The sequence below is a fragment of the Aethalodelphis obliquidens genome, unplaced genomic scaffold (assembly GCF_003676395.1).
Source record: "Aethalodelphis obliquidens isolate GAN/ISIS:26980383/991018 unplaced genomic scaffold, ASM367639v1 scaffold70, whole genome shotgun sequence".
In the NCBI taxonomy this organism is placed as follows: Eukaryota; Metazoa; Chordata; class Mammalia; order Artiodactyla; family Delphinidae; genus Aethalodelphis; species Aethalodelphis obliquidens.
This window is the reverse complement of record NW_020838014.1, coordinates 4,274,335-4,292,334: the sequence shown is the minus strand read 5'-3', so window position 1 is coordinate 4,292,334 and position 18,000 is coordinate 4,274,335. Positions and strand designations below refer to the sequence as shown.

The 18,000-nt window shown below is 41.1% G+C and overlaps 1 protein-coding gene across 6 annotated transcripts in view; it reads right to left on the bottom strand.

Annotated features, from left to right (window-relative positions):
* SLC22A15 (solute carrier family 22 member 15) overlaps nt 1-18,000 on the bottom strand; it is an 88,472-nt gene that overhangs the window by 20,005 nt on the left and 50,467 nt on the right. For 5 of the 6 annotated variants that reach the window (XM_027091161.1, XM_027091163.1, XM_027091165.1 and 2 more), the window contains exons 6-8: nt 16,010-16,225; nt 11,097-11,237; nt 8,194-8,279 (exon numbers count right to left, since the gene is read on the bottom strand). In XM_027091161.1, the coding sequence (XP_026946962.1) occupies nt 8,194-8,279; nt 11,097-11,237; nt 16,010-16,225 (443 nt within the window). The remainder of the gene's footprint in view (nt 1-8,193; nt 8,280-11,096; nt 11,238-16,009; nt 16,226-18,000) is intronic. The other variant, XM_027091167.1, reaches the window with a different exon arrangement.

Below are 18,000 nucleotides of genomic sequence, written 5' to 3'. Positions count from 1 at the left end.
ATTTTACAGTTTTCTACAGGTCTCATACATATTTTTAAGTTTTCATTCCTAAATATTTCATATTTTTAATTTTTTATAAATGTCATTGTTTTACTTCAATTTTAAATTGTTTGTTGTTAACATATAGAACTAAAATTATGTGTCAAAAGACTCTGCTAAACTCATTTCTTAATTCTAATAGATTTTTTTTTTAGGATTTTCTATGGAGACAATCATGAAGTCTTATGAATAAAGACAGTTTTAGTTCTTCCTTTTCATTTTGGATCCCCCTAATTTCTTTTTATTGCCTTGTTGTATTCACTAATAATTTCAGTACAATGCTCCAAAGAAGTGACAAGAATGGATATCCTTGCCTTTTTCCCAATCTTAGGGAACAAGCATTTAGTTTTTCACCATTAAACGTGATGTTAGCTGTAGGTTTTCCATTATCAGGCTAAGGAAACTTCTACTTGCTGCTAGTTTTTGTAAAGAATGGGTGTTGAAACCAGACAAGTGCTTTTGCTACTTGTATTGAAATGACCATATGATTTTTTTTTTTTTTCTTTTTGGTCTTTTAATATGGTGAATAACACTGATTAGCTTTTCAATGTTAAACCAACTGGGTGTTTGTGGGATAAATCCTGCTTGGTCATGATGTTATTATACCTTTTTTATTCATTGTTGAATTTGCTAATGTTTAGTTAATAGATTTTTACATCTATATTAATGAGAGATATTGGTCTTTAGTTTTCTCATAATGTCTTTGTTTGGTTTTAATATCAGGGTAATTGCTGACCTCAAACACTGGGTTGGAAGAGTATTCGCTCTTTTTTTTATTTTCTGGAAGAATGTGTAGAATTATATTATTTCTTCCTATGTGTTTCATAATTTACCAGTGAAGCCATCTGGGTCTGGAATTCTCTTTGTGGGAATGTTTTAAACTACAAATTAGATATCTTTACTGGATAAAGGGTTATTCAGGTTATCTACGGTTTTGTACACTTTGGTAGTTTCTACCTTTCAAGGAATTTATCCATTTTACCTAAGTTGAATTTATTGGCATAAAAATGTTTATAATATTCCCTTATAAATGTCTACAGTTTCTATAGTGATGTCCCTCTTTCATTCCTGATACTGGTAATTGGTTTCTTCTTTCTTTTTCCTTTATTAGTGTGGCTAGTGGCTTATTGATTTTATTGACCTCAAACAACCAGCTTTTGGTTTCATTGACTTTTCTCTATTATTTTCATGTTTTTATTTTATTGATTTTTACTTATATTTATTATTTCCTTCCTTTTGCTTACTTTGTGTTTGTCAGTCTTTTTTTTTTTTTTTAATTTGCCTTCTATTTTCTTAGGGGAGATGCTTAGATCACTGATTTGAAAATTTCCTTTTTTCTGATACTTTTTTTTGTTTTTGTTTGTTTGTTTGTTTGTTTTGCGGTACGCAGGCCTCTCACTGTTGTGGCCTCTCCCGTTGCGGAGCACAGGCTCCGGACGTGCAGGTTCAGTGGCCATGGCTCACGGGCCCAGCCGCTCCATGGCATGTGGGATCTTCCCGGACCGGGGCACAAACCCGTGTCCCCTGCATCGGCAGGCGGACTCCCAACCACTGCGCCACCAGGGAAGCCCCCGATACTTTTTTTTTTTTTAATTTATTTTTGGCTGTGTTGGGTCTTCGTTGCTGCACGTGGGCTTTCTCTAGTTGTGGCGAGCAGGGGCTACTCTTCATTGCAGTGTGTGGGCTTCTCATTGTGGTGGCTTCTCTTGTTGTGGAGCACGGGCTCTAGGCACACGGGCTTCAGTAGTTGCAGCACATGGGCTCAGCAGTTGCGGCACACTAGCCCTAGAGCGCGCGATCTTCAGTAGTTGTGGTGCAGCTCAGTAGTTGTGGAGCGTGGGCTCAGTAGTTGTGGCTCACAGGCTCTAGACCACAGGCTCAGTAGCTGTGGCACATAGGCTTAGCTACTCTGCAGCATGTGGGATCTTCCCGGACCAGGGATCGAACCTGTGTCACCTGCACTGGCAGGCAGATTCTTAACCAGTGTGCCACCAGGGAAGCCCGATACAACATTTTTTAATTATACAAATTTCCCTCTAAGCGCTGCTTTACTGCATCTCACAAACTCACTATGTTGTACTTTAATTATTGTTTAATTAAAATTTTTCTAATTTCCTTTGTGCTTTCTTCTTTGACCCATGTGTTTTTAGAAGAATGTTTTTTTTGAAATCCAAATATTTGAGGATTTCCTGATAGCTTTCTGTTATTGATTTCTACTTTAATTCCATTATGGTCAAAGAACTTATTTTTGTAAGATTTCAATCCTTTTAAATTTACTGAAACTTGTCTTATGGCCCAGAACATGGTCTCTCTTGGCACATGTCCTGGGTGTGCACTTCACACAGAAGTGCGTATTCTGCCGTTTTAGGTAGTGTCTGACAAATGACAATTAGGTCAGGTAGGCTGCTTAAGTCTCCATATCCTAATTCTTTTCTGTCAGTTTTTCTGTCAGTCATTGAGAGAGAGTACTGAAATATCCAACTGTAGTGTTGAGTCTGTCTATTTCTCCTTTCAGTTCTGTCCATTTTGCTTCCTGTGCTTCGAATGTTATCAGACACACACATAATCGGGATTGTAACATCTTCTTGATGAACTGACCACTGTCTCATAATGTGTTTATAGTTTTCACCAAATCTGGAAAGTAGTAGACCATCATTTCTGCAAGTATCTTTGTTTTTTACTTCCTCCTTCTCAGGTTCCAGTTGCATAACTGTTGGGCTTGGTGTTGTCCTACAACTTTTGTTTGTTTCATTCTGCAGCTTCTTTTGTTATATCTTTGTCACTGATCTCTTCTGTGGTTCATCTCATCTACCGCCTGTTTTTTTTCATATAATGTATGTTTCATCCCTAGATGTAACATGTGCCTCTTTTTCTATCTTCTCTTTCTCTGCTCATTATTATCTTGCTTTCTTCTACCTTCGTAAACATATGCAGTACATTTATAATAGCTGTTTTAATGTCCCTGCCTCCTCATTCTATTATCTGTGTCATTTTTGGTTCTGTTTCTATTGACATTTCTCCTGGTTGTGGGAGGTATTTTTCCCGCTCATCTGCATGCCTGGTAATACTGACTGGATGCCAGAGGTTGTGAATGTTACACCGTTAGGTGCTGGATTTTATTGTATTCCTTTACATATTGTTGCTCTTTTTCCTGGAATGCAGTTAAGTTACTGGGAATCACTTGATCCTCTGAATTTTTTAAGCACTTTTAGAGCAAGCTCTGCTATAGCAGAATAGCCTATAGTGTTGGGCTACTTTGACCCAGGAGGTCTTTACCCAGTGCTCCACGTCTGGCTAAAGGCAACACGAACTAGACATGGCCCTAGGTTCCAAGAATTGTTCCACTTGTTCCTTTCTGGTGGCCACCTCCCCAGCCTCCGTAGCTTCCTCAAATGCATGCCCAGATCAGTCAGCAGCCAAGGGCTCAGAGATCTTCTGCAGATCTCTCGAATTCTTCCTCCACATATTCCTCTATATATCTTACTCCTCTCCAGTATTTTGCCCAGGAAATTCTAGCCATATTGGCCTTTCCAGGCTTTACTATCTGTCTTGTCAATTTGGTAAGAGCACCAGGATTTGCTGGGTGTCCCTTTGTGCACTGAGGCCTGAAGACCTGAGCTAGGGCACTCTTAGGGCACATCTTGTTTCATTTCTCTCAGGGATCACTTCTGTCTTCCGCAGCCTGTTGTCCAATGTCTGAAAATCAGTGTTCCTTATATTTTGTCTGAGGGGGTTAGCTGGTCTGCATTACTATCATAGCCTGTTAAAGTTCCTATAGCAATTCTGTTGTCAATTCTCATATGGTACCTTCTGTTTTTATGAATCATTCCTTTTCCTCACTAGATTATAAGCTCTTTGAGGCCAGGAACCAGGTCATATTTATAAATAGTACCCTGTACACAGCAGGCCCTAGAGAAGTCAAACGAATAAAGAATGGGCAGGCTGAGGCTGAACAAAGCAATGAGAGATAAAGGTTCTGCTAGAGCTGAGTCTGAGGACACTCCCTTCAACTGTGAAACTGTTTATCTAGTCACGTGCTGTGACTTCCCAGTATTCAGATTCTTTGGCAGGATCACAACTGCCAGAAACCTCCTTGCCAACCTCCTTACCCAGTGCCACCCTGACAAGCCAGGTTCTTAAACTCTGGCCAATTCCCATCAGGCCTGCCCATTGAAGAGTTAAGAATGGGTTCTAGTCAGGCAGCATTAATTCTCTAAGGCTATGGCTTTACTATGTGCAATGAATACTTTGGTCTTAAAACTCTAAGAGGACAAATAAGCATTCCCAAAAGAGCACTGATTTTAGAGTCAGAGAGACGTGGGATCTGAATCCTAGGTGTGCTGCTTACTTGCTGTGCAACCTTGGACAAGTTGCTTGACCTACCTGAGCTTTAGTTTCCTTAGGAAATGGGGATAAGAGGTAATACCTCTATGTATGAAGAGAAACCAGCACATGGTTAACACTTAATAAGTGGTCGCCAGGGGACCTTCCTGGTGGCACTGTGGCTAAGACTCCTCACTCCCAATGCAGGGGGCCCAGGTTCAATCCCTGGTCAGGGAACTAGATCCCACATGCATGCCACAACTAAGAGTTCTCATGCCACAACTAAAGAGCCCGCCTGCCACAACTAAGACCCGGCACAACCAAATAAATAATAAATAAAATAAATATTAAAAAAATAAATGGTCGCCAGTATTACAGCTTAATTAGAACCCTTTAAGCAAGGATAGAGATCAGGTAAAATGTATGAGGACCAATCTGTGGAAGAAATTAGTGGCCACTTGGTAACATTGCCCCCAGGGGAGAACATTTACTTGGAGGCCAACCAGTGTGCAAATATGTATTGAATAGGACACTTTTGTCCAATAATTATCAATCATAGGCTAAGGAATGCCAAACAATCTATTTTCTAGCTTACTGGCTGTCTCTTATAGAGGTATACCTATGTCTGTGCTTCAGACACTGAGCATCACAGTCATACGTAGATGTGAAAAAAGAGTTGGTATGTAGAGGACAACCTAAGTTGACAGAGAGCAAATGAATGTTTGGTGGGAAAAAGTGAGGGCAAATGAGCATAAAAAGCAGTGAGAAAATGAGTGGTCACCAAGCTCACATAAGATGGTAACAGATGTTTTCAAACTGCTAGGCCTCTTTCTTAATATATATTTATCAGAACTTTCACAACAGGTAGCCTAAACCTCGGCACTTTGAAAAAATTGAGATTTAAAAGAAAGCTATCAAAATATTTTGAAGAGTAAATATGAAAGGTTCAAAGAAAGTTTAAAGAATAAATACTTTTAGCTCAAAGTAGCGAAGATTCAGGAATAGCTAGATGAGTCCCTGCAAAGAGAGAAAGGATTATGCAAAAGAGGGGTGACCATCTGTTCTCTATCTCTAGTGATGAATAAAATGAAAGGAAATGGGCTCAGCTGTAGTGGAAGAGGCTCATTCTAACCTTTGCGTGGCTATTAAAAATAGAAACTACTTGCTAAGGAACATTATGGAACTTCTTTCTCTGGAAATCTTCAAAAATAGACTACATCCACTTTTCTAAGTATGACAGGAATCCTGTTCCCGGGGCGCATCTGTGGGTGTGTAAGACAGATGTGCTGTGTTTGTTACTCGGTGTGCACCAAGGGCATGACCCACGAGGGGCTCAGCTGCTCGCTTAGGACAGACTGGAAGTGAGCACAGTGTGGTGACCGGTCTAGACGGGAGACCATGAATCTGCTTTCCCTTTGGGTTTGTGTAGAAAGGGCTGTGTGCAGAGGCCCAGGGTGTGGGTTACCTGGAGTACAGATACGTGGGAGCGAGGAAAGGCATGAATTGGCCTGGCTTGCCGAGGTGTGACAGCTTACAGGGGCATTTAGAGTAACAAGGAAAACTTTCTCTCTATAGAGTAATAAATAGACCAGTGGATATTACAGGTAGAAAACAACTGAATTTCTAGGTTGTCTATGAGAAACAGAATCTGCTGAACTGAAAGTTGCAGTGATTTGAAGCCCATTAATGTCTTGTCCCAGACAAACAGAACTGGGCACTTAGTTCTACAAGCCCACGGCAGGGCAACAGCTGAGGAGTTTCTCCTTTTGTTGGCACTAGCACAGGTAGGAACTTTCTTAAAACTAAGACCTTTTTTTTTTTTTGTACATGAAAGAGTTTTTATTGAAAACATGGTTACTGACAGGAAGCTCCTGGCTACTCTCAGGTTACAATCTTGGCTCACAACTGGAAGTGTTACCTTTTTTTTTTTGGCCTCCCATTTTATTTTCCCTCAAACGTTCCATCCTAGGATAGGTAGATCTTATATAAGTATATATACATGTCTGTACAAGTATGGCCTATAGTAAAGAAAACATATAGTACACTCTTCATTGGGCAGTACCCACCATGCTAGGCTACCAATACTGAATGCCACTGTGCCCACGCGTGTCCAAGGAGAGGGGCTGTGCGTGTGGTTTACAAGCGCTGCAGCACCAGGGAAGCCTCAATGGCAAACTTACTGAATTCTCTAGTTTCCAGGATTCCGTGAAAATCACTGCAAGGCTGTTCTTTTTTTAAAAATTTATTTATTTATTTATTTTTGGCTGCATTGGGTCTTCGTTGCTGCGTGCAGGCTTTCTCTAGTTGCGGTGAGCGGGGGCTACTCTTTGTTGTGGTGCACGGCCTTCTCATTGTGGTGGCTTCTCTTGTTGTGCAGCACAGGCTCTAGGTGCGCAGGCTTCAGTAGTTGTGGCACGTGGGCTCAGCAGTTGTGGCTCACAGGCTTAGTTGCTCCACGGCATGTGGGATCTTCCCGGACCAGGGCTCGAACCCATGTCCCCTGAATTGGCAGGCGGATTCTTAACCACTGCACCACCAGGGGAGTCCCCAAGGCTGTTCTAAATATTGAGTAAAATCCTAACTAGTGAACCAACAGTGCTCTGGATTTAAGGCACAGAACTCCAGGTGGCAGCTAGCAGCACAGCAGATATACTGGAGAGCTGCATAACTAGGACACGTGGCCTTGGAGTCTTCAGTGAGACGCTGGTACACCTGACCCTTAAGGAGAAGGGATCACCAAAGGAGCACTTAATACATGTATGCTCCGACGGGAAATGAATTCGTCAGCTGCATTTCTAGTCGTTATCAAAACTTTGTTAGGGAGTTCCCTGGTGGTCCAGTGGTTAGGACTCGGAGCTCTCACTGCCGGGGCCCGGGTTCAATCCCCAGTCGGGGAACTAAGATCCCACAGGCCGCACGGTGCGGCCAAAAAAGAAAAACTTATGTTAAACCATTTCACAATGATTCCCACCTGAAGATCAAGCTCCATGGTGGAACCCTGTCAAAATCCCAAAGTCCCCAAAACAGGGCTTTCATTGTACCCTATTCCCTAGCAGCAGAGAGTTTGTTATGACCCACTTCTTATGGTCGAAAATCACTGCTAAAACCACAGTTTTTGATGTAATAGAGGGCATGTCTCAGGTGTGCTAGTGCGGAAAAGAGGTTGAGGACCAGCACTATGTATAGAATCCCTACAGAGGGGCAGAAGTCATGTTAGATATGGATGCCAAAGGGACCTGTTTTTAAAGCTGTGTTTACATAGCAAAGCTACAAATATAAAAATAGCAAGTTTCCTAAGGATGTTTCATTCACACTTTCTATAAGAATGAGAGAAGGTCAATTGTCACCAACAGTGACTATTATTCTTATTGTGCTGTTGTTATTATCAGGGTGCCTTGGGAGTATTGATGGAGACAATGAGGGGTGCCGAAGCCACCGTGGAGAACCAGTGCCTCTCATCTCCAGTCTTGTAACTGGCTGGAATGAGGAGGGCAATCTGCAGCCTTGGACAGAGGCTCCTTCTGTGCAGAACTAAATGGCCCACATCATCATCAAATAAACAACTCCAACATCACCAGTACTGCAGTCCAGACACCCCAGATGGTAGCTTAATCGCCTGAAAGAATTAATAGTGCACCTCTAAGCACATCATTCACCCGGAGAATAGTTTAGGCAATGGAAAGAATCTGGCCCATTATACCCCACACCATTGCTAAATAATATGCAACCACAGAAATGAAGCACGGCATATGGTGATCGCTCCACTATATTGAGATTCATTGTAATACAAGTGCTATTCAAAACCCTCATGTAGAAATTGGAAAGGCATACCTTTCTTTTCTGGAAGAAACATGACAATAAGACAAGCCAGTCCTCCTAGGCACAGAAATGTTGCTAATGTCCGTTTCCGACCAAACCTAAACAATACAAAGAAATTCACATTTCCCTTGAGAATCTTATACATTCATCTGCTTCATCCCCCTAACCTTCCTTTTTAAATGTCCTCACTTTCATTATATGTTCATCTTTTCTTAAGGAGTGGGTGGCACATGTGACTGACCAGGACATAAAATAAGTAACCATCACAAAGCCAAGGAAAACTTGCAGGATGGCGGGTTTAAATCATGTGTGCAGGAAAAGAATAGGGAATCATTCTATCTATTTCTGTGAGTGCTTACTATGTTTCAGGCACTTTCTGTGCCGAAATGCTTTCTGTCTATGTTATCTTACTTAATGCTAATAATAAACCTGTAAGGCATATGCTGTTATATTCTCCATCTTCTAGAGAATAACACTGAGACATGGAGAATGGAGACTTCCAGCTCATTTCATTTTCTGGTTACTTGTATCTTAAGCAGTTAAAATTTTAAACACACCTCTCTCTCTCTTAAAAAGACAAACAGAAAGAAACTCTAGTTAGTATGTCAGAATTAAGTGAAATTTCTTGCACACTTTCTTGGGAGAAATAATTTTCAAATAAGAGCTCGAGACTTAGAAGAAAGATATGAACATTAATAAGCCTTCCTTTACTAGGAACTGGCAATGTGCTAGGTCCTCTGTTAGGAGCTTCAATGTTATTGTAATTTTTATAACAATTTTTCCAGGGGAATTTTATAATCCCTGGTTTAAGGATAACTACATGGAGGTTTAGCAAGGTAACTTTTAAAAGTTATAAAACTAACACGAGGCTGCCTGATCCCCAAGGTGGTGTTCCTTCCCTCTGCTTCAGATTTTAATCCTGACTCTGGTGCGGATGGCTGGGAGACAGGGAAGGACTCACGTCTCCAGGTTATTGTGCTTAATTTAACAGTCAGTATTGAATGCCTTTCAAGTGACAGGCATTATTCTAGGCAGGCACTAGGGATGCAAAGACACCTAGGACACACACTCCCATCGACTGTGTCCTTGTAACACTGTCCATGGTCATCAGAGGGGGGCACAGGAAGCTGTAACAGGAAGCATACCGGGGATGGTGGGAACAGATTTCTGAATACTCTGCCTGGCTCAGCCCTTGGACCATGATGAGAGCATACTCAGTCACTAACAGAGGGGTCAGCAGAGGCAACTGGGGCCACCCCCCAGAGAAAAGCCCTTCAACTGAACAGAATCCAAAATTGCCCTTTAAAATGCGCTGACCGCAATATCCATGACGACAGCAGCCAGTGCAACGCTAAAGGAATGCTGTTTTTGGTAAAAATGATGATTTCTGGAGAATGAGAAATGGCAAAATCCAACTGATTCCTAGCTCACAATTTTCAGTTGCCCTGGTCAGGGGTTCAATAACAGAAGGAATCTGAGAAAGCTGAGGAAAGGGTGTTCTATAAAAGAACTTTAAAAAAATATTTCAAAACTGTGCCCACTGACAATGAACAGCAAAAGCAGGATCTCTTCTTCCTCTCAACAAAGTCCAGGGGATCTTAAGAGGAAAGAAAAGTCTTTTTCGTTCCTCCAGCTCTTTGTCTTGTGTGAGAGCTTCTAAATGATAGCGATTGGGTCATGGAGCTCTACCTACATCGAGTCAATATTCCCACATGTTGGGACGAACAAATCACACACAGACTGCTCAAAAACAGTCGGGTGGTAATGTCTTAATATTGGGTTAAAAACCTATGAAGACCTAAATAGACATTTCTCCAAAGAAGACGTACAGATGGCAATAAGCACGTGAAAAGATGCTCAACATCGCTAATTATTAGAGAAATGCAAATCAAAACAACAATGAGGCATCACCTCATACTGGTCAGAATGGCCATCATCAAAAAGTCTACAAACAATATATGCTGGAGAGGGTGTGAGGAAAAGGGAACCCTCCTACGCTGTTGGTGGGAATGTATATTGGTGCAACCACTATGGAAAACAGTATGGAGGTTCCTTAAAAAAACTAAAAATAGAGCTACAATATGACCCAGTAATCTGACTCCTCAGCATATATCTGGAGAAAACTCTAATTCGAAAAGACACACACACCTCAATGTTCATAGCAACACTATTTACAATAGCGAAGACATGGAAGCAACCTAGATGCCCATCAACAGATGAATGGATAAAGAAGATGTGGTATATATATATATATATATATATATATATATATATATATATGATGGAGTATTACTCAGTCATAAAAAAGAATGAAATGATGCCATTTGCAGCAACATGAATGGACTATCGCACTGAGTAAGTCAGACAGAGAAATACAAATATCATATCACTTGTACATGGAATCTAAAATATGACACAAATGAACTTATCTACAAAACAGAAACAGACTCACAGACATAGAAAACAAACTTATGGTTACCAAAGGGGAAGGGCAGGGAGGGATAAATTAGGAGTTTGGGATTAGCAGATACAAACTACGGTAGATAAAATAGATAAACAACAAGGTCCTACTGTACAGCACAGGGAACTATATTCAGTATCTTGCAATAAACTATAATGGAAGAAATTACGAAAAAGAATATGTATATGTATAACTGAATCATTTTGCTGTATACCAGAAACTAACACAACATGGTGAATCAACTATACTTCAATTAAAAAAAACCTACATAATAACTCATAAACTTGAAGCCCAAGAAATAACACTAAAAAATGAATTCTCACTGTGTTTGGTCTGAAAAGAATTCTAATCACCATGGAGTACTTAGCGGATTCTGCATATGGACAAAGATATTTATGTATGTTAGTGTGTGTGTGTCCTCTACATGGTGCACTTCATATCCACCCATACTCACCATTTTTGGTTAATCAAGTAGATGCAGATAGGGTATGATGGAATCTCTATGAGGCCAGACAGGGCCAAGTTGGCATAAATATTTCCACCTAGATCACCTGCACTGAGAGTTAGGCCATAATACACCAAGCTGCACACAAACCTGCAATTGGGGGTGAAAAACAAGAAAGACAATGAAAAAGCCGATAACAATCTACCAGAGAAGATTCAAATCTTGGTTCAATAATGCCATCTGGCTCAAGCAGTAAGCCTGACTCTCCCACTAAGCTTTCTATCCTAATATAATTTCTATACTAGGACAAAATAAAAAGTAAAGGGGCCTTGGAAATGATTTGAGCTACATCCAGATGCTCTGTAAAGCAAACGTGTGGCCAGCTCCTGACAGAGGAGACATCGCTTGTGCTTTCATCACACTTTTCTGCATTTAAATGAAGACAGTGATTCTATTCTTACTGTATTTAATTCAACAACTTATAAAACACTTGCCCTAGGCAATTGTGGTATTATCGAAATGACTCTAGAATAAAGAATTCCCAGAGAGAAAGCCAACAGAGGATGGTGTTGAGAACAGATGCTGATTAGTGCCTGGGTTACCAGCGGGTGGCCTGCAGGCCAGGGTGACAGGGACTCTAACCCCTGACCAGGTTCTCAACCCCTCCTGGCACTCAGCAAGTGCATATGCTATAGACGCCCAGAACAGGAAAGAGAGGACGAGGGCCATGGTAGAGGCAGGCTCCTCTAGGATGATCAAAGCCCTGCATCTATTTCTGTACGCCACCGCCGAAACACTGAGGGGGCGCCTCCTAGGAGGCAGGCATTGTGCCAGGCACAGAGCCCACGTCCCGCAGCCCAGGAGCTACGCTGGAGCAAGGGCCATCCGGAATAATAGGAACTTCTTCCAGAGTGAAGGGACTACAGTAGCCCCTGCTTATCCGCTGGGGATACGTTCCAAGACTCCCAGTGGATGCCTGAAACCTCAGATAGTACCGAACCCTATATATACTATGTTTTTTCCTAGCCATACACCTATGATAAGGTTTAATTTATAAATTAGGCCCAGTAAGAGAACATCCGAATTGCTGGCATGACTACTCTCGTGCTTTGGGGCCATTATTAAGTAAAATAAGAGTGACTTGAACACAAGCACTGCGATACCGGATAGTCGATCTGATAAGAAAGACTGTGACTAAGTGGCTAATGGGCAGGATATGCTGGACAAAGGGATGATTCAGGTCCCACGTGGGATGGAGCGGGAGGGTGCGAGAGTTCATCACGCTACTCAGAATGGCCTGCAATTTAAAACTTATGAGTTGTTTCTTTCTGGAATTTTCCGTGTAATATTTTCAGACTGCAATTGACCTTGGGTAACTGAAACCACAGAAAGAAAGCAAAACCTTTTGTGCCTAGGAAATTGCAGTATTAAAAATAAAACAAACTAGAATAGAACGAAAATAAACCCTGACTAGGCTTTGTTAATATACAAATACATTTTGTAAACCATAAATTTTTTAAATTAATTTTTATTGCAGTACAGTTGCTTTACAATGTTGTATTAGTTTCTGCTGCACAGCAAAGGGAGTCAACTATACATATACATATATCCCCTCTTATTTGGATTTCCTTCCCATTTAGGTCGCCACAGAGCACTGAGTAGAGTTCCCCGCGCTATACAGTAGGTTCTCATCAATTATCTATTTTATACATAGATCAATAGTGTATATATGTCAATCCCAATCTCCCAATTCATCCCACACCCCCTCCTTTTCCCCCCTTTGTAAACCATAAATTTCTATACAAATAGTAAAAGACCTGGGCTTCGGAAGTTCATTAGTTTTTATGTTTTTACAATTCATTTTGACAAGTGTTTATTATGAGGAAATTCCCATTTGCTTCTCTTTTCCTTAGAAAAAGTCCAACGAGCTGCAGCTATGATGAGACCAACAGGAAAGGGAAAGCTTTCTTTCTGTCTCTGACAAAACAGCAAAATGGGCCAAATGCTCTGGGCTAGTAAGAATGGACCACAGGAACCAAGGAGAGGGATGGGGAGGGACGACGGACTCCTGGAGCTGGCCTGCTTAGTGACTCATCCCTCTCTGGCAAATTAGCCCAGGCAGCAGCTACTTCCCATTACTTCTTCCTGGGTGGAGCTGTCATTCATATACTGAGGATGATGAGCAGAGTCATAGCTGGGACGTCACGGGTAACGATGCAAGGTGACACTGAATTTTCTGTTTTCCCTGTCCCCGAGCACTTTGCCTGTAAGCAGCAGGCTAGACAACTTAAAATATTTTCCTGAAATACTTAAAAAATCCTTTCCATCTGCAGTAGAGACCCCCCCCCCCGCCTTACATAACGCTATTCCTAATGTGTTGTATGTGTTAGTGTGTATCTATTCTGCATTTAAAATAGAAATCCCAGTGAAGCAGTCCAGCAATGGAAACACACATACATATTTAAACTAAGTTGTGAAGGTAGCAAGTAGGGCACAAATAAACAGAGCCAGTTCAAGACACTAGAGGAATTGAGTTACCAGCTGGTGGTGAGAGAAAATGGGGAGAACATGGGCAAGGAAGGCCTATGGTCTCAGACTCCGTTTGCAGATTTCTTTGCTGGAAGAGTTGGTCGTTGGGATGCATAATTACAGCTATTCAAATCATTTCAATCCTGTTTATGGGCCCCAAACAAAATTTAAAATGCTTGCGTAATATTTAGCAGTATATTTAGGGCATCAAAGAACTATTTTAAAAGGCACTACTGTGGGAAATAACCAAAGGAACAGATGTTAAGCACAGAGGTATAATTTTACTCCCCAGTTAAGGTTTTCTTCAATGACAGATCCACAGAAAAGATTTTAGAATTTTATAGCATCTTCAAAAAGAACGGCAGTATGTGGAATGACACTGTCTCAGTTATCATGTATTTTAACATTCTGAGCCCGGGGGAAGAAGTTTATTTGAGAACAGCTCCTTTGGCCGTGTAAGACATAAAATAAACATAAACATTCTCCCTAGCTCTAAGTCTAGTTTGTTTTTCTGTCTCTGTTTTTTATCCCCTGAAGGCCAGAACCCCAAAGTTAATATTCCTGGAAAAAACAAAAACTTAAAAACAAGAAGTAAATAACCCCTAAGAAAGTAGATACTTCCTTCAAGGCAGAGGGTTTGACTGTCTACTTGACATGCAAATGCAGTTTTATGGAGCCTTAAGTACCTGAACATACTTTGTAAGGATTTCCTTAGTATCTCCTACGCTGCATTGTCAGGTTTGGCTTTAAAAAAACATGAAATAATGCCATTTGCAGCAACATGGATGGACCTAGAGATTGTCATACTGAGTGAACTGAGTCAGACAGAGAAAGATAAATATCATATGATGTCGCTTATATGTGGAATCTAAAAAAAAAGGGTACAAATGAACTTATCTACAAAACAGAAAAAGAGTTACAAATATGGAAAATAAACTTACGGTTACTGGGGGCTAGGCGGGGAGAGGGATAAATTGGAGATTGTTATTGACACATACACATTACTATATATAAAACAGATAACTAATAAGGACCTAACTGTATAGCACAGGGAACTCTACTCAATACTCTGTAATGGCCTATATGGGAAAAAAATCTAAAAAAGAGTGGATATATGTATACGTATGACTGATTCACTTTGCTGTACACCTGAAATTAACACAACATTGTAGATCAACTATACTCCAATAAAAATTTTAAATAAATTAATAAAGGCTCCCTTAATCTCCATGCCTCCGAACTTGTGTCCTTCATTCAACATTTCTTATGCATCTGTGATATTCCAGCACTAGGCTGGCTCAGTGGGGACGGTGGCAGCTGATGTGACCTGGCCCCTAACCATACAGGTGGTAGCCAGGGTTTGGTCGGGTGGGAAAAGAGAATCAAGATACAGAAAACTATCTTGGCAGTTTCTTATTCTCAATATACCGTTCCTTTTAGCTTTATATATACAATTAATTTGATATAAAATAACTCTCCTCTTTTCCCAAGTGAAAAATATAGGATTCTATGCAGGCTTCTTGCCAAATACAGGCAAACCATAGCACAACAGTCCTCTAGGCCAGTAAATATGATGTTCGTGTCCAATCTTGGACCAAGTTACATTTACGGCACTTTAACAGACTGAATAATATTAAAACCTATGGTACTCCACAAATTCTATGTATGAACCATCCATTGCTCCCCTTTCCACAATTTAATTCTTTAAATGGCACAATCTTGAACCATTCAGTGCGATTTACATTAATGCAGAGAACATTTTGAGGGCAGGTCAGAATTAGCCAAACTAGAAACTCAGGTTCAGAGAGGACTAATCCGTTCATTCACTGACTTGCACATGTGGCTTTGAGGCTGTCACCTCACACTCCAAGGATCTCATTCCCACGAGGCAAATGTTCAGCCCACCTGCTGACTGAGTGAGTGGGATGCCGCTGTTGACTGAGTGGGATGCCGCACAAAATGCAGTATAGGCGTTGCCATTAGAACGTGCTATCTAAGTGCCTGAGGCCAAAACCAAGGGGAGGTGCCTCCAAGTCCCCCTTAGAAAGTCTTCTGTCTCTGGTGTGCTTCCTTGCTTTCCTTTTTTTGGAGCGGGGAAGGGGGACCTAAAAATTTACATTAAATACCTCATAAGCAAAGATGTGCTTCTGACACCTACTTCTACAAGTTCAGTAAACCTGCCGCCAGGCACCATCATTTCCTCCTTGAAGGGGAGGATGCTGAGAAAGCACAGGTGAGCACAACACCTAAGCTGGGGGATGGGGGGAGGCTTATTTCTCTGAAAACAACTTCAGGCTGAAGAAAAGAGTGAAATTTTCTGTAACCCTGAAGAAATAACTGACTATCAATAACCTGAGCTGCAGATCAACAGAAGAGCCCTTAGAGAGAATTACCAGATGAACATCAGGGTCAGAGTATGCCCCAAGAGGACCCGGTAGCGGAACAGGTCCAGGACACTTCCCGTCTCCCTGCAGCTCCTGTTGTCCGGGTGTGTTAGTGAGAAGGTACACTTGAGCTGGCGGTTCCTCTTGGCGATGAGGTGCAGCGCGGCTTCAGCCTCACGCAGTCGACCCTGGGAGTATAACCAACGAGGTGATTCAGGAATGAATCTGAAAGAGATGTCATCAAAGGCTGTATATTCGTATAGGTACACGTGCACCAGAAGGAGACAAATCACCCACGCCGTACGTGGTCCCCAAACCACAACCGGATTCCACGTTAGGTCTAAAGCTTAACTCTCCCAATGACACGTGGAAGAGAGAGAGGGCTGCTGTCAACAGCTGCCATCATTAAATGATGGCCTCCTTTACGAATGGAAACCAAAAACACACTCCCAAAATTGCAGTAAAAAAGTAAACAGCATGCATTTACTTTTAGGTAAATGTTAATATATGAATGGCAAGTTAAGTTTACAGTACTGAGTAATTCTTCAGAAAGCATGTGTCAGAGATATGGCTCTAAATCACAGCCAAGTGTTGTTAGAATAATACTGTAGAGTGGGTTTTTAAAGTTCTGAAAAAGCCTCACAAAGAAGATTAAAATCTCTATTATCCATCAGAAAAGAATTTTTAAGTGTTTTCAACACAGTGATATGTTATTAAAAAGGTAGAGATTATTTTAAGGCTACACATAAAAATGAAAAAGGGTTTATCACATCTCAACTACTTTTGAGCTTTAAAGCTTTAAAATACTACAATCAGGGGCTTCCCTGGTGGCGCAGTGGTTGAGAGTCCGCCTGCCGATGCAGGGGACACGGGTTCATGCCCTGGTCCGGGAAGATCCCACATGCCGCGGAGCGGCTGGGCCCGTGAGCCATGGCTGCTGAGCCTGCGCGTCCAGAGCCTGTGCTCCACAATGGGAGAGGCCACAGCAGTGAGAGGCCCGCATACCGCAAAAAAAAAAAGAATCAAAGTTTATTTTCTGGTTAACTACTCCAGTTCCAAAACAACAGTTACTTCTTACTATAGCCACAAAGTACTGAACATTTCTATTGCCACTGATACCTTTCAACAGTTTCAAGACTTAGATATTACGTATCTTTTCTCCTCTTCACAGTTCTGCATACTCTTAGAGGACTTTTCAAAAACCAAAGGGTGGCAGGAACATGGAAGCCTTGTTTACAAAACACAACATCAAGTACCTTTTGATCTAATCTGATATTATTTTCCTAAAATGAAACTTGCATGAATAATACTAAAAAAGGCTATTTAAGGTGCCTTTCAGAACTCCCCATGCCTTTCAGTAAGGATAGTGTTGGCAACAAACACCACAGGATTTGGAACTTCACGGACAGCCGGTTCATCAATAACCATTTACTGAACACTTTCATTTTGTATGGAGCAATGTAATAGGTGCTGAGAGGAAAGACACGGAAACAAAAAAGCAGGCATTTTCCCAGGAGTCCTGCTACTGGGGAGAGATTATTCATGTACAACATTTGGTTGTCAACAAAAGCAGGAACAAAGGCCTCTACAACATCCTGAAAAATTCTTTTATTTACTTTTTCACTGCTATCTGATGATTGTTACTAATACACAAGTGAATAATCAAGTAAAATATTGTTTTGTTGGAAGTTATGTCTGCCGATCATCACTGGATCCACTGGCCCTGTCCACCAGCCCATATGTGAGGTACCTATGTAAGACTACCTGATCAAGTCTAAATACAAATAAAAAGAATATAAGACTAGTGGGGTGAATAGAGAGAGTATACTTGGGATAGAAATATAAGTGAAATGCTAGAAAGTCTATGATAGTAAAAGTGAAAGCTGAGGAGCCCTAAGAGGAGTGAAAAAGGACCAACAAGGAAAGAGTCAAAATATAGGAAGTCATTATTATCTTTGGATAATTTAAGTCATTTTTCCCCTTCCTATTAAGCTTCTCTG